At 35.0% G+C, this 25,639-nt stretch overlaps 1 protein-coding gene across 12 annotated transcripts in view; it reads left to right on the forward strand.

The window, feature by feature from the left end:
• GPHN (gephyrin) overlaps window positions 1–25,639 on the forward strand; it is a 540,339-nt gene that overhangs the window by 231,362 nt on the left and 283,338 nt on the right. For all 12 annotated transcript variants that reach the window (XM_069487828.1, XM_069487899.1, XM_069487867.1 and 9 more), the window contains exon 4: window positions 8,086–8,178. In XM_069487828.1, the coding sequence (XP_069343929.1) occupies window positions 8,086–8,178 (93 nt within the window). The remainder of the gene's footprint in view (window positions 1–8,085; window positions 8,179–25,639) is intronic.

Below are 25,639 nucleotides of genomic sequence, written 5' to 3' on the forward strand. Positions count from 1 at the left end.
CCACACTTGATCACTAGGTGCTCCGGGGGGGGGGGGGGGGGGGGCACTCTCTCTATTTCAGAACTCACTTCTGACAAATTAAATTTAACAGAGTTTAATTGAGCAAGGAAAAAATTGGACAGCAGAACCAGAACAGGTTTAGAGAGACACCAGTGTTGACATGTAATTGAAGAAGATTCATGGACAGAAAAGAAAAAGTGACATGCAGAAAACAGAAGTGAGGTATTGAAACAGCTGGATTGGTTAAAGCTCAGTGTTTGTCTTATTTAAACAAAATTTGAAAAGTTGGAAACCTTTGATTGACCAAAACTCCCTGATTGGCAAAGAGTAAGTAGTAGAGAAGAGTAAAGATGAATGAAGGAGACTTCAGCCAGGACAAACAGCATTTTTGCTTTTGAACTTTTTAACTAACGTACCCTTTTAAATGAAATGAGTAAGCCTTAATCAAGTTTATAACTTAATCACAGTAGCAAGAGATACATCTAAAGACGTATGCAGCACTGTTTATAAGATCCAGAAAAGCCACAAAACAGCTCAAAGAAAGAAAAGTCTCACTAGCCATAAACCAGGTATAACCCACATTTTTTTGTCCAGCCATATTTTCTAGGGTCCCAGCTTCTCAACTGATCATTTATACATAAATGTCTAAAAGCCTTGTATGTCCCCACAGAATACTGGAAATCAAAAGCTGTGCACAGAAGGAAAAGAATCAATAAATGATAAAAGTTACACAAATATCAAACCAGAAGACATTCCCTGCCTGGTAATCAAACCTAGGCTGTTGAGGTATAGGCACAGATCTTTAACCAGTAGTCTACAAAGGAAACTGGCTTTTATTGTTATTCCTGCTTGGGCAGTATACAGAGGATTTTTACCTGTTATGTCTGATTTTGCTCTTTAATTTTATCAGAGAATTTTTAAGGCTAGCTACAACATTATGTGTCTTTCTTTTTAATTGTTTAAAAGACCTCTAAAATTTATTTTGAAAAATTTAGAAGTCTTTTAAAGGATCCATTTATTGGCCATTATTAATTAGAATTCTCAATAGTGTATTTGTTCCAAAAGCAACTCAATCCAATAAGCCTCTTCATAGAAAGCCCAGGTAGTAATTTTCCAGGTTTAGAGTAAGTTTTTACTATATAAGCAAAAGGTGTTCCTAGAGAGGCCATAGAGGAGGCAGTTCCCATGCTTCCCAAAAATTCACTCTCAGAAATAGACTTAAGATAGACAAGGAGGGTAAGATCTTAAGACAAATACTCCCCTAAAGTTTGACACATTTGGTGCCAAAAGTGTCCTGCTTAGAATCTTACGTGTCTCAGACTCCCAATCTTTTCACACTGGCCACCTAGTATGATCTCCCAAAAAACATGTTCCTCCAGATGGCAGAGACTAAGTGGGAAAATTGCCATTCAGTAACAACACAAGCTCTCAGGGACATGAAACAAGACAAGAAGGGAAAATCATGGTTGGTTGGTTGGTTTGTTCAGGGACCTGCAGCAAAGTTCAGGGACCTACATGCTGGTCTAGTCAGAACCGTGTATCTGGCTAGCCTGCAGGGCCGGTTTGAACAGCAGGCATATGGGGGTTCTAGGCCGGTTTTCTACCCTATGGTAGCCCTCTTTATGATAGAACGACACAGAAATACAACGACAAAGGAAAGCAACAACAAGAGAGGCTATTTCTGAGAGTACAGGGATCAGACAATATGAATATTTATATCCAAAGTATCAAAAAATATAGCAGAGTTGCTATACCAAGACCAGTCTCGTACAAAACCTTTACTCTCATTAATCTTAAATTTGGACAGGCAAAAGAGACAATGATCTTTCCCATCTGCTCAACCAGAGCCCACAGATAAACAGAGAGAAACTGGGAGTCTTACTGGTAAGGAGTCTTCCCATTTTGCCAGCAGCTCGGAGTCTAGGTTCCCTTCACCGTGGCTTCCAGAAAAGCAGAGCAGCTTTAAAGATCCTGTTCATGACAACAAACTGTAGGGGAGAAGAAAAATTTCCTCTTTGCCCTGGAAGGTTTGCTGAAGGATCTATTTACAATAAGGCAGATTAATAAGAGAAAGAGGTTACAAATGTATTTACCATGCACACGGGGAGAGTATCCGAGTGGAGTCCAGAAATTTATATACCCTCATTTTAGAGAGGAGGGGAAAATGAAGGACATAAGTAATTCTTTTGAAGGACAATATTCCGTCTCTAGGGAGGATGTGGAGAACAGTAGGTGGGTCTGGATTTCAGGCAAAGAAACTTCAGAGATTTTGGGAGAGTAGATGGTAGAGGGGGAAAGGTCACAAAGACCTTGAGGCTTTTTCATTCAATCCAGTATGTTAATATTTTAGGGTAAAAATATTTTTAATTTCCTTAACTAGGTATTTGAATGTTTCTTAAAGTGAAGATTAAAATATGTTATCATATTCTTAAGACTTTGCACCAACTTATTTAAAAGTAACTCATATCAAATTTACTTTAGCTATTTTGAAGCTTATTATAAAGGATAAACTTATCACTAATAAAATATAAATTAGAAATAAGAACTATAAAAAGAGAAGGATGTAAAGATGCTAACCAGGAAAGTAGTTGTATCTGTATTCTATTGTTGCATTAAAAACAACCACAAAACTTAGTGGCTTAAACAATAATGATGTATTATTTCTCACAAGTCTGTGGGTTTTCTGGACTCAATTGGGTATATCTTTATCTGATCTCATTATTTCAGCCTCATGAGTCTGGAGTCATTCATGTGGCTGAAATAATTTGTCAGCTCAACCGGAGCTGGAGAATCTAAGATGGCTTCACTCAGATGTCTGGGTAGTTGGTGCTGGCTGTTCTATTGGGCCTTTTTTTCCACATGTTCTCCCATCATTCCGTTGTCTAGCCCAGGCTAATTTACATGGTAGTAGAAGATCACCAAAAGAGTGAAGACAGAAGCTTTGAAGCCTTTTGAGATCTAGGCTTCAGAACTCACACATTATGAATTACTGCTTCATTCTATTGATCAAAGCAAGTCACAAGTCCAGCCAGTTGCAAGGGTGATGGAAATAGACTCCATTTCCTGACAGGAGGATTTACAAATACATGACCATGTTTTATCTACCACAGTAGTGTATATATAATTATTAAGTATGAAATTTGTTTCTAAACTTGCTGAAAATGAGTACTAAGTATCAGAATAAAGGACAAATACCAGAAAATGCAATATTTATAATCCCTTTATTTTTTAATGATACATGCAGATTATAAAGAATTCAAACAATGCCAAAAAATAAAAAGGAACTATAAAAATAAAATGTACATTAAATCTAATTATCCAGAAGTAACTAGTATTAACATTATTTGTAAAACATTTCAACACCTTTCTATGCCTATTATATAGATAAAAGATTGGATAGATAGACGTTTAAATGATTGAAAGACATAGCTATATACAGAATGAGGATAATTCTCTAAAGCTAATACGTAATAACATTTTATTTATTAATACATTTAAGCAGAAGAAAAAGGAACTGAGTGAAAGAGCATATTAACTTTGAAAGAACTATTTTTTATTACAAGAGATATTATGTGCTAAATAAACATCCCCCTCTAAAGTGAAATAATTAGGAAAATCATTAATAGATTAAAGTCATATATTTAACTATCTTTTTAAACCTTAGACAGGATTGCTTGAATTACTGCTATGAAAGATAACGATATTATCACTATTATTTCTTTCCACCTACTCTCTCCTTACCTTTAAATTTCGGTTCATTATATGATTATGAGAAAAAAATGATAGAACACTATCCAGTTCTCAAATCAGGGCTTATTTCAAAATCATTGTAGAGATGTAGGAAGAAAGATAAAAAGTCAGCTCAGACTATATCAGATCTGAAACTTGTACATAGAAAAATAGAGATGCAAGAAATCAAAAAAATATGCAATCTTTGTTGGAATATTCTGCTCTTGCCTCTCATATTTTCTTAAATGTCCAGCACTAGAATCGTTCTTCCTAGATAAGGGTTTAGTTCATGATTATGTGGGCAGTGTCACCAGGTTTCAGATTAGTTTTCAAATTCAGCATGCATTTGTTCCCAGAACCTTCATCTTGAGAAAGATCAGCCCTTTGTTGCATCTGTTCTTCATAGCAACTGCTTACAAGATGAAAAAGATAAGCTCTCTCTTTCAGTTTACATCTGTCTAGATTTGGAGTTATTAGTGAACATTTTTAGGATTTTGGTAATTTAGCATTATGACATCTTCAGAGTCCAGAGCAGCATTAGGAGCATTACAATGCTGCATTATTCTTCTCAAAGGTCTTTTGTTTCTGTCTTTGACTATCCAGCTTTTGAGATTTATGACATGAAGCTATTAATATATATTTTTTTCTTATGTCATTGTTGCTGGTGGAGATTTTTTCTCTAGTTTTTACTCTTTTTTGTTCATTTTATTAGATGTTGATGGAAGGGGGAATTCTGCTCCCCTTCTGATATACTTTCATTCTACTGTACTAACCTGGAAACTAAAGGCAGTAAATTTTTAAAGAAATATCCTTCATGTAAGGGAAAATTAATCGCTGAAATAGACAATGTCCTCAGCCTCAGTTTTGTAACAGATGCAGAGGAATTTTTCATAAAGTTCTTTTATGCAAAAATCCTCAATGACATCTTACTTGGTAGAGGCAGCCAAACACTAAGGTTTCTCTCAGAATACAAAGGATCTTAGAGGTGCAGAAACAAATATTGTAAGACAAATTGCTTTCTAACTAAGCTAAATTAGTAAGTTAAATAAGATAAATGAGGTAAATTGCTAAAATAAATAGCTAAGAAAAATTGCTTTTTTGACATAGTAGGAAAATAAGACTCAATATCTAGATTGGCACATAATTCAGTTTAGTATGAATATATATCACTTTGAGAAATTTTTATAAAAATGCAGATTCTGATTCAGAAGATCTTAGATGGGACCTCGGGTTTTATATTTCTGACAAGCTCCCAAGTAATACCAATGCTGCTAGTATTCAGATCATACATTTAGTAACAAGATTCTAGACAACTGTAGACACAGAGCTCCTCTACTTGACCAAATCCTTGAGACCAGGGAGTGTGTTTTATTTATCTTTGCATTTCTGTTATCTAATGAAGTGACTGAATAAAAGTATAGCCTGAAGTATTCCTTATCAAATAAATGAATTAATGAATCAAATGCATGACTGCTAGGGGCCAAATGAATGAATGATTGAATTGCTATTCTGTCTTAAAATCTAAAAGCCTAACTAAAATTTTTGCTCAGATGAGAAACTGCAATACATCACACAGCTACCTTGGACAACAAAACAATACTTCCAAATACTTGACAAATTCTTAATTGACTTCAAAATAGCAAATATTATTTAAGTGAAAGAAATATATACAGTGTTACCAGTTATCCATTCCAGGGTCAGAAAACCTTAAGTAATTTACTATGGTGCACCTGATTTTAAGCTATATGACATTTTTGTGGGCCCACCCAGTTATCTGTGAAATTTACCCTCAGGTAACTGAACAAATTGTCTCTTTAGATTAGTAGTTCTCAATTGCTGGCTGCATTTTAAAATTACGTGGGAAGCTTTTAAAAATCCCATTGCCCAGGCTGAACACCCAGAGGTGGGACCCAAGTATTTCTTAAAGCTCCAAGGATGATTCCAGTATGGAACCAAGATTAAGAAGTATTAATTGACAGGGCCCATGTTGCATTAATTTTTTAACTCTTTAACACTTAAATATGTGGTATGTACTTCATAAATGTTTACTTAACCAACAGATGAATTATGTTGCAAGCAAGCATTACCTATTGCAAAACAGTAGCATTCTTCAGTATAAAGGGACTATTTTGACTATCTGTATTAGTATCCTGAAATTTGAAAAGTTTGAATGTCCTTTGATATTAATACTGAAAGTTGTTATTTGATATGGATATATATTTTTGCTGTTGAGGTACTTTGTTGATACAACTTGGATTTCATATCACTTTTTATCAAGATCTGATATAAATGGATTGTGGTTAGAGATGGGCTGTGGACAGGCACTTCATTACTATGTTGGGGTACTTAGGTGTTACTGAAAGTTCAGTACTTGGCCCAAGGCCAAATCAGTGAGAAGGAAGAACAAGGACAAGTGGTTTGAGGAAAAGGAAAGAGAAATTTAATAATTTTCCAACAAATGAGGAGGGTGGTAGACTAGTGTCTCAAAAGACCACCATCCTGTCTTTAAGCAGAAAAATAGGGCTTTTTAAAAGGGAGGTTTTCGGTGCTTGGGCTTGGGTTTAAGGGACCAGTGTCACATGTCCTGTAGCACTTCATGGCTTCAGGCTATTGTTATTTAACTATAATTGGTGGTTTGGGTCCACCTTATCTCTAGTGACCATGATCTTGTGACCTTTGCACAATTCTGTTGAGCCATCTGTAGTTTAAGATATTAAAAAACAAACAGCAAAGAACACTTTTTTCTGCCCCTTTGATTACTGGCCTTGGGAAGGAATGCAAGTTTTAATTCCCAGAAAGATGGGGGCTTTTAAAGGACAACTTGTAAAACATTTCTTTGCCCTTTTTTATACCTTTACCTCTGTTACATAGGAATGATAACAAAGAGATCTAATGTGTTCTAGGATACTTTAGTGGGAAAACAAGGTCAGGAAATCTACTTATTGCTGAGTTGTGGTATCAACTGTGGTTTTTTGTTTTTTTTTTTGTATAATTGAAATAATAATGAACTGTTTAGAATGGTGAGTATTTAGGCTTTTCTACTTTTTAAATAGAAGCACAGACAATTGAAGTTTTAATTTTGGCTTACGAAACCACTTCAGAAACACCTTTGTTATAACAATCCTTGAGTTTTGATGGGCTTTCCTCGAAGCAAAATTATAAATAAATCAGGGATCAAAGTTCTTCATTAAGCTCTTGGTAGTCTCTAGTTTATATCTTTTTAAAAAACAGTTTGTTGTCATTAGTTAATCATAGGGAAAAATATCCTTCATTTGGAGCTCTGGGGTCTACATTTCTATGATACCAGAGTAAAAGAAAAATGTACAAAGATAAGCAAAAAAAATCACTTTTAGATCCTGGATTTGTCCTTCTAAGTAATTATCCTATATTTTGTTTCACTGATGAATTTCAGAACTGAGGGCATTGTATTTTATGTCTAGGTATCAGCCTGGTATTTGTTTTTCACATCTATTAATAGTTATCAGCAGCTAAATTATGTAATTATATTTTTTAATTTTGACTTTGAATTATAAACAAATAATAAAATAATATAATGCCAAAGCAAGTATATGATTATAATTTAATAAGCACTTAATTGCTCTTTTTAATAAATAGCTAAGATGCAGGATGGATTAATAGAATTAGCAGTAGATAGAAAAAGTAAAGCCAGGTGCAGTAGCTGACACCCGTAATCCTAGCATTTTGGGAGGCTGAGGCCAGAGGATCCTTTAAGGCCAGGAGTTTGAGGTTGCCATGAGCTATGATCACACTACTGCATCTAGCCAGGGTGACAAAGCAAGACCCTGTCTCAAAAAAAATAGAAAAGAAAAAAACAAAGTCAGTGGATGGAGATCCTATTTCCACTTCCTTACAAACTAGCTGTGTAACTTTGAGTAAATTATTTAACCACTTTGCACTTCATTTGTCTTATCTAGAAAATAAAAACACAAATCTGCTAAGCTCCAAAATTTTATGGTATACATTTCTAATCTCTATAAATATTGTAGTACTAAATTTTGAATGGCTGAAAATAACTTCAAACAAGCCATTTAAGTATATATGAAATATTAATTATAAGCTCTCTATTTCTGTTTTTTCTTTTGTTTCATTTACTTTCAAGAATTTTATGCTTGTATCCTCATTTTCTATAATTAATAAAATAAATACCAAAATCTGCAGTGCTTTCGATCAAGCGTGAAACTATTCTATGAATTGTACTTCAAATTTTTCTTGTTTATTGTTAAAAAGAATCTGTGCTTTCTCACTGCATATGAAGTATTTGAGCAAATATTTGGATGTTTTGAGCAGGCAGGCAAGTGCTTTTGCATGTGACAATACTTTTTTTTTCCCCCCTAGGAAACCCTGATAGATTGGTGTGATGAAAAGGAACTTAACTTGATATTAACAACTGGAGGAACAGGATTTGCACCACGAGATGTCACTCCAGAGGTGAGATAGTACATATCTTTCTCATATTAAAGGATTAGACTAATCATGTTATTTTTAATCCTTTTTACTATTTTTTTATATTATTTTCATAATTTTGCTAGGTACAAGTGATTGATAATTCTAAGAATGTGAAAATTTTGCTCTGGAAGAATTATTATAAAAAATGTTTCTTGACTTTTTTCTTTGAACTTTAAACTAGAAATGATACAATATGGGGAAGATTGAACTGGTCCAGAAGGTAATCCTTCATTTTCTTGTTGGTCTGCAGTGTCAGCAAAACTTCAGGTACATTGCCAAAGGAGGTGATGGCAGAATTCTGTTAGCATGGCATCTGGTGTGATGTGTTTTGTCAATACAATTCAAAATTGGATCTGATTTTCCTTTTCTTGAGGTACTCTTGTCATTTGTCTCAAAGTACAATAGGATGGCTGCAATAGAATATTTATACCAATTTCACAGTACTATTGATGAAAAAGGGTTATATTTTTCATAATTTTAAATGTGAACTACATTTAAATGCAGAATTTAATAGGCCGAAAAGCAGAATTACCTTTGTAAAGAAAAGGTAATTCTTTACCTTTTCATACCACAAGAATCACCTTTGTAAAGAAAGAAAAATTAGGGAAAGAATGAAGAGTAAGCACTGTTCACTAAAAAGGGAGGGAAAGTCTTTTTCGTTTTAAGGAAGCCATAAATTTCAGATGTCATTTGGGTGTCATATATAAACTACTACCGCTTTAACATTGTTTCCTTTACCCCCTAAAAAGTACTTTTGGCTCAATTTCAACTTAACTATGTCCTTCTATTTTCAGATCAGTACAATATTGTATTTGCTACCTTATTAACAAACAAGGTACTTTTGCTCAACATCTATTAAATAATTACTGTCTTTCTTACATTAGTACAGTGGTTTTCAAACTTTAGCCTGCATTAAAGGCTGTGTTAAAACATAGATTGCTGGCTCCCATCCCTAGACTTTCTGAGTCAGTAAATCTGCAGTGGGTCCTGAGAATTTGTATTTCTAACAAGGCCGCAGGTGATGCAAATGTTGCTGGACCATAGACCGTACTTTCAAACTTTGTGAAACACTGCTCTAGTATATGAAAATGTAATTTTTTTTAACAAGTAGTAAAATACTTTCTACTCTTCTGTGTAAAAATCACGGCACCTAAATTTTTTGATATTATTATAATTAAGGTTACAAATAAAATAATTTTCGTTTTAAAGACATCAAAATAGAGTTGAATTGGGAAATTGTTAACTTCAATTCCATGAATAAGAAGGTCATCCTTCCACAATTCATTTTGCTTCTGGCTTCTATCAGGAAATGGTCTTTTAGCCAATTTTTTCTTTCCTTTTATACTGTGAATAACTTAAAAAAAAACGCAATTGGGAAGAGAGCCATCTCCTACAGAGGTGTGTTTGTGTTTTGTTTGTAAGAAAATTGACTACATATTTGAAGATCTGGATTTTTAGAGTTTGGATACTGTGTTTCATGTCTGAAGTAAATGACTTTGGTTTTATATATCCCTATATTTTGTGTGATGGTTTGATATTTTCATATTTTTTATATCAGAAAAGTATAAAAAATTATCAGAGTATTCATTCTTAAGTAAATCACAGCATTATTTTTAATTGTGGGGAAATAATTTGCATCACAAAGTATTTTGTATCCTGTGGAGCTTCAAGTTAATACCAAAATGCTAGGCTGAAAATTTGAACCTTTGAATTCTGACTCTGCTACTTACCAACAAGGTGATCATAGATGGGCTGTTTTGACTCACATTTCTGATACCAAATATGTGGTTTTTCTTACACCAACCGAGTCTCCAACTCTCCAGACACCACATATCCTTCATTTCATTTCAATTCAGATCTGATACTACCTACCTGGAGTTAGTGCTAGACTCCAGAAGTATAAGGGTTCAGTCTCACAAGACTGCCTTCACTTTAGATGCTAGTCAAGAATCAGATCCCCAGGTTACCCATACTTTTGTCCTACTTGACTACAAAGTCAGTTTGTTCCTACAACTCCCTACCCACTTTAAGATTTGATAATTTGCTAGAACAGTTCACAAAACTCTGGGAAATACTTGCAAACACTTTACTTACTACTAGCAGGTTATCATAAAGGATACAACTAGGGAACAGCCAAATACAAGAGATGTATAGGGCAAGGTATGGTGGGGGGGAGGTTCCATGCCCTCTCCAGATGCAGTACCCTTCCAGCACCTTGATGTGTTCACCAATCTGGTAGCTCTCATTGTTCAAGAGTTTTTATAAAGCTCAGTCTCCAGCCTGCCCCACAGTGGGTAGGACTGAAAATTCCAACCCTCTAATCAATTTGTCTTTTCAGTGACCAGCACCTTCCTGAGGCTAGTCAGAGTTCTCACCCTAAGTCACCTCACTTAGCATAAACTCTATTGTGATCTAAAGTGGTTTGTTAGGAATAACAGAGGCACTCCTATCACTCAGGAGATTCCAAGGGTTTTAAGAGTTCTGTGTCAGAAACCGGGGACAAAAACTAAATATATTTTTGTGCTGTACCACAATAGACTAGTCATTTGACCACTCTGCCTTATTTTCCTATAAAATGAGGGAAATAAAAGTACCTATTTACCAAGGTGGCTGTGAGCATTCAAAGGGAACTAGTAACTGATATTTTATGTAAGAGTTAACTTATAAGGATTAAATATTTTTTATTAGTTGCTGTGTAACTACCAGATGAACAGATTTGGTAGGTTTTTTTGTATGTAACTACCAAATTGACAAGTATAGTCTTATACTAAATTTGAAATATGTCCAGGAAATCATAATCTTGTTAAATTATTTTTAATTTTGATAGAGTAAACTTTATATTGTTGCCAAAAGTTCAGTACTTGTCCCTTAGGATGAATGAAGAACAAGGACAAGTAGTTTGAGGAAAAGGAAAGAGAAGTTTATTAATTTGCCAAAAAATGAGGAGGATAGCTGACTCTCATCCTAAAGAACCATTGTCCTCCCTTTAAGCAGAAAAACAAGATTTTTAAAGGGGATTTTCAGCTTAGGGCTATTGCTGTTTAACTATATAGCATTTCTAGTGAAGACAATCTCTTGACCTCTGCCTAGATAATTCTGTTGAACCACCTCCTGTGTTTAAGAAACTAGAAAACAAAGAACAAAGAATACTGCTCTGCTCCTCTGATTACTGGCCCTGGGCAGGAATGTGGGTTTTAATTCCTCAAAAAGGTGACGGGTTTTGAAGAGACAACTCATAAAATATTTTGCCCTTTTTCAGACCCTTACTTCTGTTACTTATTCCTCACTGTCTATTTTACCCTTCCATGTGGGAGAAGGATGATATAGGGCTTCCTGATGAATTGGGGCAATGTTTTAGATGGAAAGTTTGTACTGATTTATGCTATTGCTCTTTATGGTTTATGCAAAAATAGAACAGAACAGATTACCAGTTGGAAAAGGGCATAAGCGACAACTACAACTATGAGGATTGACAAGGCAAAATGGAAGATACCTGATAAGAGAAATTTTACCCCACTTGGTATCTAAGAGACTGGTATGACAGTGGGTCCTTACAGTCACCTCATACATAATGTCCTGAGCAAGAAAGAAACATGGGACCTCTAAGTACGGAGCTATTAGTTGCCCCCATAGGTGATCTGAAAGACTGGCTTTTGCAAATTCAGAGTATAAGAAATTATATACAGGAATACTTGCAAAGAATGAGGTATAGGATGACAAATCCAGCAGCAAGACAGATCAGCAGAAGAGGTGATAGTTTGGGAAATCCTCACTAAGGAGTTGTCTCTGCATCCTATAGACAGAACAAATAACCAAAGAAAGGTGAGCAAGAATATCGACGTTTTCATTTTTCCTTTTTCTTAAACAGATACTTTAGATCACCTAAAGGCTGGCTCATCCTCTGGGGCCCTAGGTCTTCTTCTTCCATGGGACATCTCTTTACTCTGGTATGATGGACCAAAGGTTTTACTCCTGACAAATTCAACAAGGTGTGAGTTGTTAGAGGTACTCCATAGAGTCCCTTTCACTTCTCAGCCAGTTGTTGTTTGGATCCTTTTTCTTTCTAAGCTTTAAGCAACACCTGACCTCCTGGTTCAAAGGGATGGAGGGGTGCTTCCAACTGGGGCGAGGACCTGAAAGAGGCACGTTATACATAGTGGTTAGAATTTAATTTATCTGTTTAACATATTGCTTTACTCTGTTTTCCTCACCTATGGTTATATTACCATACTTACCTCAGGGTGCTAGGAAGGGTCTCCCATAAACTATTTCATAGGGGCTTAACTTTAAGCCCACTTTTACGGAGCTACCTTTATATGAAGGAGGGTAAGCAGCAACACCTTATCCAAGTTTAGATGGGTTTCCTACATCAATTTTGATGAAGGAAAACTTTTGAAAGTTTTCTTTCAAGTATGATTCATTTTCTCTGTTTTTCCTGTAGATTGAGGTTTCCAGGATGCATGCAATTTCCTTTCTAGATGTAGAGCTTTGCTTACTTGCTGGGTTACCTTCAATATAAAGGAGGGTCCATTATAATATGGAGGAAGGAAGCCCATACCTCAGAATGAGTTCCTTCAGAGAGATTCTGGTAACTTCGGACACTCTGTTTGGGTAGGATAAGCCTCTACCCAGCCTGAAAAGGTATCTAATACATGTTCCAGTCATTTTAGACATCTGAGTGAAATCAATTTGCCAATCATCAAAAGGGTAGGTCCCTACATGTTGGGTTCCCTGTGCATCAGGTTGCTTTCTGTCTTTGGATTGTTTTGAGCACATAAAGGGCAGCTCTGAGTTATTTATTGGATAGTTTGTTGCAAACGGGGTCCTCTTAAATGAAGTCCCACCAGAACCCTTAAGGCCCATAACATGTACCTTCATATGAGTGCCTCATAAAGGGGCCAAACCAAGGCTTCAGGTAAAAGAATGAGTCCATAGCTCCACTTAGCTTGTGTCATCCCAAGTGTCTGAGCCCCCAGTCTTTAGTTTTAAAGGAGGTTTATGTTGATCTAAATCTAGCTGGGAAATCAAGGCCCTGAGGAACAGATCACCTTTAATGGCCTCCGTAGCAGCTCTGCCAGTGGCCTGATTTCATTGTGCACCATAAGTGTCTCCTTTTTTTGGTGACGAGGACAGTGCATGATGACTACCTGCTTGGGCTCAGCCATGGCCTGTATCAGGGCCATTATTTCAGTGGCATACATAATATTCTTATTTCCTGTCATCAAGAGCCGCCTCTCCTTCCATATGGTATGCATAGATCCATCCTGCTAGAATAGTCAGCCTCTAGAATCTCTAAACAGTTGTGCTGTAAAGGCTCATTCTCTTCAACTGGTAACAGAGTGACAGGATTGAGAGTAGACACAGTCTTTAATTAAACATTTGAATTATCCAAAAGGATGGCCTGGTACTTTCCTAGCCTTCCTGTGGTCAGCCAATAACCCTCCCTTCTGTTCTAATAAAATCTGAACCTGGTCATTGGTGGGGGTCAAATACTACAACAGGTTGTCTATTGCCTGGAGGCAAGGAGGCCATCCTCTCACAATATTGTCCAGTTGCTTTGAGTATGCCAAAAGTATGCCACTGGCCATGGGATGTCTCCCAGCATCAGTACTAAGACTCCAAGGTTCATTTCTTATTTTTCATGAACTTATAATTTAAATTCTTTCTGCAAGTCAGGCAACCCCAAAGCAGGGGCAGTCATAAGACTCTGCTTTAGTTTTTCAAAGGCATTTTGCCAGATCAGAGCTCCACATCTGTCCCTTTAAGGGCCTCATACAAAGGCTTTGCTATTAGTAACAGGGAAGGAGAGTTTTTAAACCCCTGAGGCAACACAGTCCACCAGTGCTATGAGGTCATCCTAGTCTCAGGATCCTGCCATTCAAATAAAACTGAGTACCATTCATAGTCACTTGTACAATTTCATTAATGGCTTATAGATCCTGCACAAACCTATACTAATTGGTATGGGGAATTTCAATTCTTTCTGCATGTCCCAGGGTCCCATCAACCCACCCCATATAGCTTTACTCACTTTTTGGTACATCTTGGGAGGAATAGAACTTTTTCTTGCATGTCAGCCTCCTGTGTGCTTCATCAGGCTCTGGTATTCAAAGCCAGCAGGAGCTTGGCAGCACCCTCAGAGGTAAGCTTCTATTTCTGGAACAACGCCTGGCACTCTCGCTGCTCACTCAGGTCCAGTGTGGCCACCGAGAATGTTGGGGTCACCAGAGTCAGCAGCAGAGAAGGGCCAGCTCCAGCAGTGGCTCCCTGGGGCCCACCTTCTGGGCCTGTGGCATCAAGTTCCCCAGCCATTGCTGCCTGGTTCATGGAGCACCACGCACAGCTGATGCTGGGGGCCAGGGCAGTGGACACAGATAGCCCCAGACTGCACATGGCTTGGCGGCAGCGGCACTCCTGTGTCAATTAAAAAGTCTATTAATTGAGTTTCCACTGTCAGTTGTACCCAGGGCTCCTGTGGGAATATTTGGATTGGAGCCACTAGTGAGTCATGGAGCCCCAAACCCCCTCATTCGTCATCTGAGTCCTATGCTAGAAAAACCACTTGCTCTCCTGGGGGTTTCTTGTTACCTGGAGCCCTTTGAAATTTTGGGCAGGGTTCTTTCTAACGTCCTTCCTCTTTAGAAAAACCACACTGCTTGTACTTCAACCCGGGGTTACTTTTTCTGCCCTTTCCTTTGACTGTCTCAGAGGACCCTTGGTTGGCATAGCTAACAGAACACACATAGGTTTCAACTTCTGTTCTTCCCTAACATTAAATACTTTAAAGGTGATATCAGCAAGCTGTGAGAGATTCATGCCAGTTGCTCCTTCCACATGCTGCAGCTTCCTTCTTATATCTGAAGCACTGTGTCCTATAAAAGTCATATTAACTGTGTGCACATTTTCAGGGACCTCTGTATCCACATCTGTATCTTTCTGATATGCCTGATAGATGCATTCCAAAATTTTAGAGGGATCCTCATTAGCTTTTTGTTGTAATTCCTGGACCCTGCTTAAACTCTTTTGTCTAGGCACTCCCTTGTGAAGGCCTGCCAAAATACACTCTGGTAACAATTTATTCTCACACCCTCTGTGTCCACATTAGGATCCCAGTTTGTTTAAGTGCAATAATACCCTGCTGGACATCTTTGTCTGATATCACCGTGATGGAAATTGCCCTGCTCTGGTTATGGGTGCCCTCTGGCCAAATTGAGTTTCCTGCCCGGTCTTGGAAGGAGAGACCATTCCCACTCCTAAATCATAACCCAGTTATGTCTTAGAGGTATATGGTGACTTTTCAAGGGACTTTCTAGGGAAAGTCCCAGCAAAGGAACTTTCAGATGGAATAGAAATGGAGCCCCCATGTTGAAACAAAACTCAAAAAAACAACAAACACAAGTTGACAAGTAGATAATATAGGTAATTCCCTATGCAAATGATCTCAAATGCCAAGGCCTTACCAAATGTATGGGAACCATAAAAATGAGAACCAAATTCTCAAATGAGGGCCAACATCTCCTAATTCAAAAGGGAATGAATTCCTCACGTTCCCTAGTTCCACTCAACCGTGACTTCCACCTCCAAACGATGCCACAAACAAATGCCCTACTACAGGGCTGGAAGATTCAAAAACCTTCCCCAAATGGGTGGAATCAAGGGTCTTGTTGTGTACCCTGGGGAACTTAACCAAAATGGCCAGAGTGTCACAACTCTTCCCAAATCTGTTTCCTTTTCTTCAGTGATGTTTATGTTGTGAGGAGTTGCATCTAATTTAGGGAGGGAGAGACAGGAGTTCCCTGGAGCTAAACAGGCTCCAGCAGTTTCTGGGGTAGTCCCTTAATTTCTCTCATCCCAAAAAGATGTTGCTCCTACTGGTGAAGACCCACTGCTTGACCCAGAGCTGTTCCCCACCTCTGCCACCCACAGCAGCAGTTGCAGTGTACCATTCCCCCAGGGCACCAATGGACCCACTCAGGGAGGCCAAACTCTGTTACCAAAAGTTTGGTACTTATCCCCGAGGCCGAACAAAGAATGAGGATAAGTGGTTTGAGGAAAAGGAAAGAGAAGTTTATTAATTTGCCAGCAAATGAGGAGGATGGCTGACTCTCGTCTTAAAGAACCATCATCCTCCCTTTTAAGCAGAAAAACAGGATTTTTAAAGGGGATTTTCAGCTTCAGGCTATTGCTATTTAATTATAGCATCTCTGGTGACTATGATTTCATGACCTCTGCCTGGATAATTCTGTTGAACCATCTCCTGTGGTTTAAGGTACTAGAAAACAAAGAACACTCATTTGCCCCTCTGATTACTGGCCTTGGGCACGAATGCAGGTTTTAATTCCTCAAAAAGAAGAAGTTCCTCAAAAGTGAGGAGTTTTAAAGAGACAACTCATACAACATTTTGCCCTTTTTCAGACCCTTACTTCTGTTACATATTTGATCTTCTCCATCTCCATGGAAATCAGTGATCTTGAATTTCTGCTATTCTAGTATCTTTATTTTTTCTTTCCTTTTTTTCTTTTTTGCTACTATTAGTTGACAGTTGTCTATCACCATGGCCTTGTATATTTCATTATATCAGAAACTTAGCAGCCCTTTATCCTTAAAATTTTTCAGTTACTTGAAAACCATAGAGGTGCTCTTATATATGTCTATACCATCTACATGGGGAACATTGTATTAAGGGTTTTCTTTAATGAGTTTAAAGTATACATAAATATGTTTTCTCCAATATGTATTTTTGAAGAGGCTATCTACCTGATTGTAAATAACTTGATCTTTTATAGGCTCACTTCACTTCATATTTTATATATATAAATATATGACATGAGTATCTATTGCAAAAGTCTGTAGAACTCTCCAGTGTTTGAAAAAATAAATATCCATAAAAGCAATCTAGGGGCACCAAAAAATAATTCTGCTAACTTTCCTTTCCTTTATACCCTAAAGTAGCAATTCTTTAAACCCTAAAGTTACAGTTCTTATAATAGCTAAAATATAGTATTGGCATGCCAGATAGGAATTTAGAAATATAATTCTGGACCTGAATTATGTAATTATTTGTCACTAATTTGTCTGTCTTTGATAGTTGTGCCAAAAAGAGAAGAAATTGTTTCTAGACACATTTACCTGTATGCAACTTAGGATTGCAAATATTTTTAAATAGGGTCAGAAGTTATTGATAGAAAAATGCAAATATTAATTTGATAAACATAATTTATATTTATTAAATATTTAGTCCCTTAAGATACTAAATATTTTACAGTCAATAATTGTCAGTAATTAGTTTGATCTACAAACACAAAGGACAATTGTTTGTAGGATCTGTCTGTTGTTAGGAAAAAAATGAAGGAGGAAAATAGTAAAGAGAATGAATGAAATAAAACCATCCAAAGTTATTGTCAATGGATATGAACACTAGAGAAAATGAAAAGTTTAATCAACTTAGATTGCTTCCCAAGTCTATTAAAAAGGAGAATGGAATAGCGAGTTTAGTAAAGTTTATCTTGTTTATATATTTTATATGAATAGAGCTATTGGAATTGTTTTTCTTAAATTATGAATTTATTTATATTTTTAGGCCCTGTACCATAGAATATGGTTCATCTGATAATTGCATGTCTGCTAGGCTGCTCCCTGCCTCTATGAGATGCTATCAAAGCTTACATATAATAGCATAATAATTCACTCTCATATACTTTTTAAAAGTTTTGTTTTGATATGAAAAGCTTTATTTTTTAAGAATAGATTGATTTTTTTCTTATCTGATAAAGCTTGGATAATTTTGTTGGCACTAGTGAAATGCTAATAATTATAAAATTCTGTAGAACATAAGAACTCATTTCTATGTAAAATATTATCTCCCATAAATTTATGTCACATTATCACTTAAAAGTGATGTATGTCCAAAAATGGTATTATTACTTAAAGGATCTTTTATTCTTAAAAAGTAAAAGTTTATTTATAGACACGTAGGCAAGGTAAATGAAAGACATAAATACATAAATCCTAAAAGAGACTAAAAGATTAAGAAACATTAATAAAAGAACAACTATATAATTTTTTAAAAAGTATTTGATAATATAGTAAATTAGAAAATATTAAACTGTTTAGTATTTATAAAGTTAATAATAACTTTGAGTAATTTTTAGGGTACTAGGCTGTATCAGAATTAAGGATAGTATACTAATATATTATTTTGATCATAAATTAAAGAGTTAAGTTAAAGTCTAGCATACACTTATGTCTCATCCACTCATTCATTCATCAGGCTTTTGTTTTTAGTCCTCAATATGTGTCCAATGCCATGCTGCATGCTGGAGTCAAAAAATAAGTAAGACTATCACAGAGGTGAGCAAACTGGCCCACAAGCCAAATCCAGTCTATCACATTTTTCTTTTTTTACATTTCCAGTAAGCTAAGAATAGATTTTACATTTTTAAATCAAAAGGAGTGTAATATTTTGTGACATGTGAAAATTATTTGGAATTTAAATTTCAGTGTCTATAAATGAAGTTTTATTGGAATAGAGCTATACTCATTTAGATATCATCTATGGCTACAACAGCAGAGTTGAGTAGTTGTGACCAAGACCATATATAGCCTATAAAGCTTGAAATATTTACCATCTGTCCTCTTGCAGAAAAATGGTGTCCACCCCTGGTCTATTGGATGGCAATAAGTCATCTTTACTCACATTTTTGATTTTCTGACTTTTACCTTTTGTTCTTTAGTAATCTGAAATTATGTTAGCTTTCCTTTCTTAAATTTTTAATTTTTGGATGGAGCAAAGAAAAAAACACTTTCTGCCATATTGAAGTGTATTGCCCCACTGTCTCAATAGACAGTATAGCATAATGAAAATAAAATATTTCTTATTTTAAAATAATATATAAAATTTTGAACTTTCAAAACTGAGGAAATGAATTTGTACAGTAAAGAAAATCTCACTCTTAAAAACTTTTTAATCTGATGTTCTTAGCAATACCTTCTGAAAAAAAGTGTGCTAATGTAATTGGTCATTATGAAATAATCAGACAAAAGAAGGAATAGCAAAATTTTCAGGAAACTATAATTTTGATGCAAGGAATACTCATTTAAAAGGATTCCTATAGCCAGTTCATTATGGAAGTGAAGAGGCATGTGACAAAATGACCAATGCTGAAAGGAGGCAAATGCTGAAAACCTGGTACAAAGGAAACCTGATCTAGAAAGAGACTATGAATTCCAGAAGGCATATTCTGTTTATAGCCTACTTTAGATTTCTTTAGGACAGATTAGCATGTAAGCTTTTCTACACATTATCTTCCACTTAGGTTATTAGGAATTTTTTTAGTGAAAATATCAATTTTCTAAAATACATAAAGAAAAACTTATTTATTGTATAAAAATTTGTTTTATGATCAGTTGGTTGACATTCATGAACTTCATAATTTTAGGTGTGTGTATAAGAGAAATATTATTTTATGCAATCATTAATCATTTTTTTCATATATTATAATGCTTCAAAAATAAGAATACTTGTGTAAGTACTAGGAAGAAGACAAAATTGACCTGAGTTACTAACTACATGTTAATAATTCTCAATTTATTACTCTTACAAAAGTGAGAGTTTACATTTAATAACTTCACCTAAAATTTAACATTGGGCATTATAACAGTCAGAAAAACCTTCCTAAATTATAACTGAAGCATAGCAAAAACACCCTGTTTAATAATTTGTTTTTGAAAGAAAATTTGATCACCTTTATAGGTTATTCAAATTATATAGTTGCTGTCTACTGCATATCAGTATTATCTAGGAAACACTGATTAGTTCACTGGCAAAAATTTCATATACTGATACTCTAGAATATTTATAGAGTATGCTCAATGAATATTTCTTTTATATTTCCAGGATTGCTTTGAGTAAAATAAACTTCCTTTATACGTGGTAAAACTAAAAATAATTATATTGAATTAGGATGTTGAATATCTTAAAATTATTGTACGTAAATAGGATAATTCTGCAACGTGAAATTGCTCGCAAAGCAGAATACTGGAAATACTTATACTTGAAATATTTAAAACTGAATTTAACAAAATATACCATCCTTCTATACTCAGATTTGATGGTTAAATTTGATGTCATTTTAAGGGGCTCTTCCTATAATTTTTGTGAAATAGTTACAGACATGGGAAATATGTTCCCATATCATATCTTTGTCTAAACATGTTAGCATACAATATATTATAGTGGAAAAACCTTATACTATACAGTCAGACCTGAATATTTTTTTTTGGTTTTTTTGTTTGTTTGTTTGCTTTGAGACAGAGTCTCACTCTGTTGCCCCAGCTCGAGTGCCGTGACATCAGCCTAGCTCACAGCAACCTCAAACTCCTGGGCTCAAGCGATCCTTCTGCCTCAGCCTCCTAAGTAGCTGGGACTACAGGCATGTGCCACCATGCCCGGCTAATTTTTTCTATATATTTTTAGTCGTCCAGCTAATTTCTTTCTATTTTTAGTAGAGACGGGGTCTCGCTCTTGCTCAGGCTGGTCTCAAACTCCTGAGCTCAGTCAGCCTGCCTTGGCCTCCCAAATGCTAGGATTACAGGCGTGAGCCACCGCGCCCAGCCAAACCTGAATTTGAATATCAGCTCTACCACTTACCAGCTATGAAAGTTAAGGCAAGTTAACCTGTTCAAACCTCAGTTTTCTCATCTCATAAATTAGTTAATGCCTACCTCCAAATTTGTTGTTTCTAATAATTAAGATAATAAAAATAGCCAATAATAAAAACTAAAATTTATATGTAGCACTTACTGTCAGGAGCTGTTTTGAGCATATGTTAACTCATTTAGTCTTCAAGCATATTAGGCAGATACTATTGTTATCTCCACGATAAAGATGGAGAAACTGATACACAGATTGACTAATTGACTTGCCTAAGATTATCCAAGCTAGTAAATGACAATACATGTAAAAGGATCTAACATAATGCCTGTAATCTTTGTAGATGCTCAATAAATGTTCATTTTTATCTTATAATACTTTTTTCTTCCTCATTTAATTAATAATACTGCCTATTATCTCTAATTTGATATGGTAGCCCCAAATACATCTGCTATTAACCATTGTATTTCTGGTAGCTATTGTTATCTACAAACATACCTAATAGATATGTCTAAAACGTAAGGATGTAAGTCAACATTTCCCCCCTGCTACTTTAAGGCATGGGACAAAGAAATAACAGTAAGAATTTGTATAATCTATATAATATGAGGAAAGTGGATGATTAGTGCACTTGGATTAAGTAGCTCCTGATAGCCTGCCTCTAAAAGTTCTGAATATATAGTTAGGAACATATTCAGCATAGCTGAACCTGTTAATTATGTTTTAGATCTCTAATTTCTTTGTAGTTTAAAATTCTTGGAATTTGGCTTGAAACAGCTCATAAATGTGACAGGATAGCTTTTTCATAATAGCCCACTTTATATGTGGGCTATTTATTTTTTATAATTATTTTTGCATCATCTATTGAAAAGCAGTATATTTTTCAGAGTTAGGCACACTTAGGACTTTCCAGTTTGCTAAAAATAACATTCATTGTCTTTCTTCAGTTTAACAAATATTTATGAAATACCTTAGGCTTTATTGAGCCCAATGCTAAAGTGCATGCACTCCTAAAATAGTCAAATGACAAATCAAAACAGGATAAACCTAGTATCAGAAATGTTCAGCCAATTCAGACCAAAAGATTTCTTTAAAGGGAAATTTCAATTAAGAGAGAGCTGAGTAATCAGTGAAATTTTTGTAAAAGTAGAATTTAAGCTAAAATTGACAAAGAGCAATGGGGTTCAAGTTTGTATAGAGGCAGATATTACTGGTGGAAGTAAGGAGAGAAAATGTATGAGCAAGGTACAGAGAAATATAAACTTTAAATCTCCATGTCTAGAGCAGAGGATTCACTTTATATAGAAGGATAGATAAACTGTACCTATCTTGTTTTATTCCTTTCATAGACCAGCTAGAGTGGTCTCAAATACAGAAATGAGAAATCAGTAACTCATTATTCAGAGATTCCTTGGAAACCAGAACGCATAAGTCTACTATCAGCCAGTACAGATAGTAAAATCATGCTATCAAGACTCTTAAAATACACTTTTTAGAATTGACATTTATTCTAATGCAGATCAACACATTCCCTGGTACGACTAACATAATTCTTTTTGAAGATTGTTTTTGTGTTGGTTTGTTTTTTTAAGAGTTACTAATTAATCTTCAAACCTAGTGACTATCCATACCATTATTTTTTTTATAAAATTTAAACTGCTGAGAAGTTCCAAGTTCCAATTTTGTTAATTTGTTGTTTGCAACTTTGCCAGTCAATACTTCTCTTAGAAGTATCTTAGCATAGATTTTGTCAGTGGTGTATCTCTAGTTAGCTTAGCATTTATGTAAAATTACAGACTTTATAATAGAGAAGTCACAGTATCTCAGAATTTGAAGAGAACTAAGACCATCATGTTCAAAGCCCTAACATACCCTTTTCATCATTCCAAGTCTTTACCTGAACATAATAATTGCTACTTCTGTCTGAGAGTTCATTACTTGGATAACTCTACTTATTTGAAAGTCTAAATTTAGCAGACTGAAATCTGTCACTTTATAATTTTTATCCACTGGTCCTAATTCTGCCCTTGGCAATTCACAAACCTTTGCATGGTAGTTCTGATAGTTGAAGAGAAATATTACATTTTCCCCTGAAGTCCACTTACTTTTGTATTATTTTTGCATTCATTTTTTTCCACCAGGCACAGACTTTCCCCAAGACATACATCCTTTATTTTATTTATTCATTAAAAAGAAAAGCTTCATAGTAAAATGGTGCCAGTGGAAAAATTACAGGTACAAACTTAGACCATTTAGATAAATAAAGTAATTAGGGCAATAAGTGACTTTGCATTTAAAACATTAGGTTGAAGGCTCCTATACCACATAGCAGCACTAAAGAGGGAAGATATATTTCAAATTAACTAAACAAGTGGAATTGGAATGTTCCTAACACAAAGAAATGATAAATACTTGAGGTGATGGATATCCCAGTTACCCTGGTTTGATCATTACACATTGTATGCTTATATCAAAATATCATATGTACCTCATAAATGTGCACAACTATTATGTATCCATACAATTAAAAATTAAAGTTAAAAAATAAGCAGGGAAGAATACATTTTTCCTCAAGGTCAGAATTGTGGAATTTTGAGAATGAAGCAAAAACAAAAATTTCATGTATGAAGAACCCACAAATAAAATTACATCTTCAGTTCCCTTTAAATATATGTCCTGGCGGGGGAGAGGGGGCAAGGGCAATATACATAACCTAAACTTTTGTACCCCCGTAATATGCTGAAATTTAAAAAAAGAAAAAAATATATGTCCTAGTTACATGCCTACTCTGTACCAGAATATATTCTCAGCTTTTATGGGGCCCTTACAGAAAAGAGAGATCATATCTTGAGTAAATGTACAAATAGGTATAGATACAAATTATAGTAAGTTCTATTTCTAATTAGAATTCTAACTAAAAAAATAGTGTTGCCCATATAACCATTTATGGAGCAGCATAACACAGCCTAAAAGCACAGACTATTTGGGTTTGAATCTCAGATCCACGTCTTACCTGGTATGTTACTTTGTACAACCTACTTAAGGTTTTATAATTCAGTTTTCTTATGTGTAAAATGAAGATAGAGTACTTACCTCATAGGGTAGTTATATTACATAAAATATAAGGCACCAAAAACTATTTGTTACATAAATATGTGCTATTATCATATTAATATATTACATATTATAACTATAATTTTATAATTAATTATAATTATTAATTAATATTTGTGTGTGCATATGTAGACAGAGAGCTTTAAGCTTAAAAAGTAAGTAGATAATGGCTGAATAAATATTGCCGTTTTTCTCGGGGGGAAAAAATCAAACAATATAGGATCAAAAGTACATAATAGTATAGTTGTGGAAAAGGAAAAAGAAACATCAGAGAGGACATGCTAAATGCTTACTATACCTTGAATTTATCACAGTGATAAAATCTTGAAATCACCTGCTAGTTCACTCTTACAAGCCTATTCTTGTAAAATGAACAGAGGCTAGCATACCAGAATATTTTGATTTTGTAAAATATTTGCTAAGACATTGACAACAAAATATCATTAAATATTTTGCCAGTGTAAAATGCTAAAAGCAGACTTATTCAGAGACATAGTCTCAGGAATGAAGATTTCAGGATATTCCTTTCTTCATTACTGACTGAAATCAAGAATACAAATTATATATCCATCTATAAAAGGAACTTAATGTTGCTTTTCACATAAAATATAATGTAATGAAAATGAGTTTATATCTGTCAAGTACTATGAACTTCTCTGAATAATATCACTGTATTACAAGAGCAGAAGATTTGTAACTTTATGTTATTACCTGCCATAAAAGGAATCTGATAGGGAGTCAGAAAGTGGGTTCAAATGACAATCAAATTTAAATGATTCTAATATTTTACCAGTATGATTTTCTTATATTGGAACTTGGAAAGAGAATGGCTGCTGTAAAAGAATAGAGGACAAATATCCAATGGAGGGAGGAATTATTTCAGATAATCATTAATGGCACACAGATGAGAATTAGCAGAAAGGATCTAAGTTCCTTCAAAAGATGCTGTGTAGAATGAAGCAGTAAACCTCTTGGAAGTATGGAGTTTGAAGATGAACTGTTGTCACTTTCACTGAGCAAGAGACCAAAGACCAAGGGCAACAATACAGAAGAAGTAATTGATCATGTTGGAAGGACTAATTGATAATATGAGGAAGTAAATTATACTCCTCTGTGAAGAATGAAGATAACATTATAGTGATGGATGTCATTGGGATAATTTAAGTGTCTTCCCTCAGCTTCTTCACCACTTACCGTAAGTTTAATTGCAAAAAATAATAGAATGTCTTTGCATAGAATAATCCTCAGTCTGAGACTTTATGGAAGGAAAAGATAGGTCACTTTTAATTAGGTGATTTTAAATATGGATTTGCAAATTTTTCAAGTACTTTCTTGTAAAATGTAGGTATTTGAACCAATGAGAAAATAATTGTTTTGAGTATTGTATAAGTATAATGGAGTCTTATTATAATATGTCTCTTGCTTGCTGTGATTCAGGGTTACATTGTACAGGCAATCCCATTATAATGAGGTCAATTTAGTAATAACCCAGTTAAGATTCAAAAGAGATTCATGTCATGCTAATTTTCCACTATTGTTAAATAAGGTATCTATTTAGAAGTTTGGTTAATTATGTAATACTTTGATATGAGTTCTATTTCTGGGCCCTATTTACTTATTTCCTCTTTCATTCACTCCCGTTTTGCCATTTTCAATACTTAATACTGTACTCTCTCC

This window comes from Eulemur rufifrons, chromosome 2 (genome assembly GCF_041146395.1).
Source record: "Eulemur rufifrons isolate Redbay chromosome 2, OSU_ERuf_1, whole genome shotgun sequence".
Lineage (NCBI taxonomy): Eukaryota > Metazoa > Chordata > Mammalia > Primates > Lemuridae > Eulemur > Eulemur rufifrons.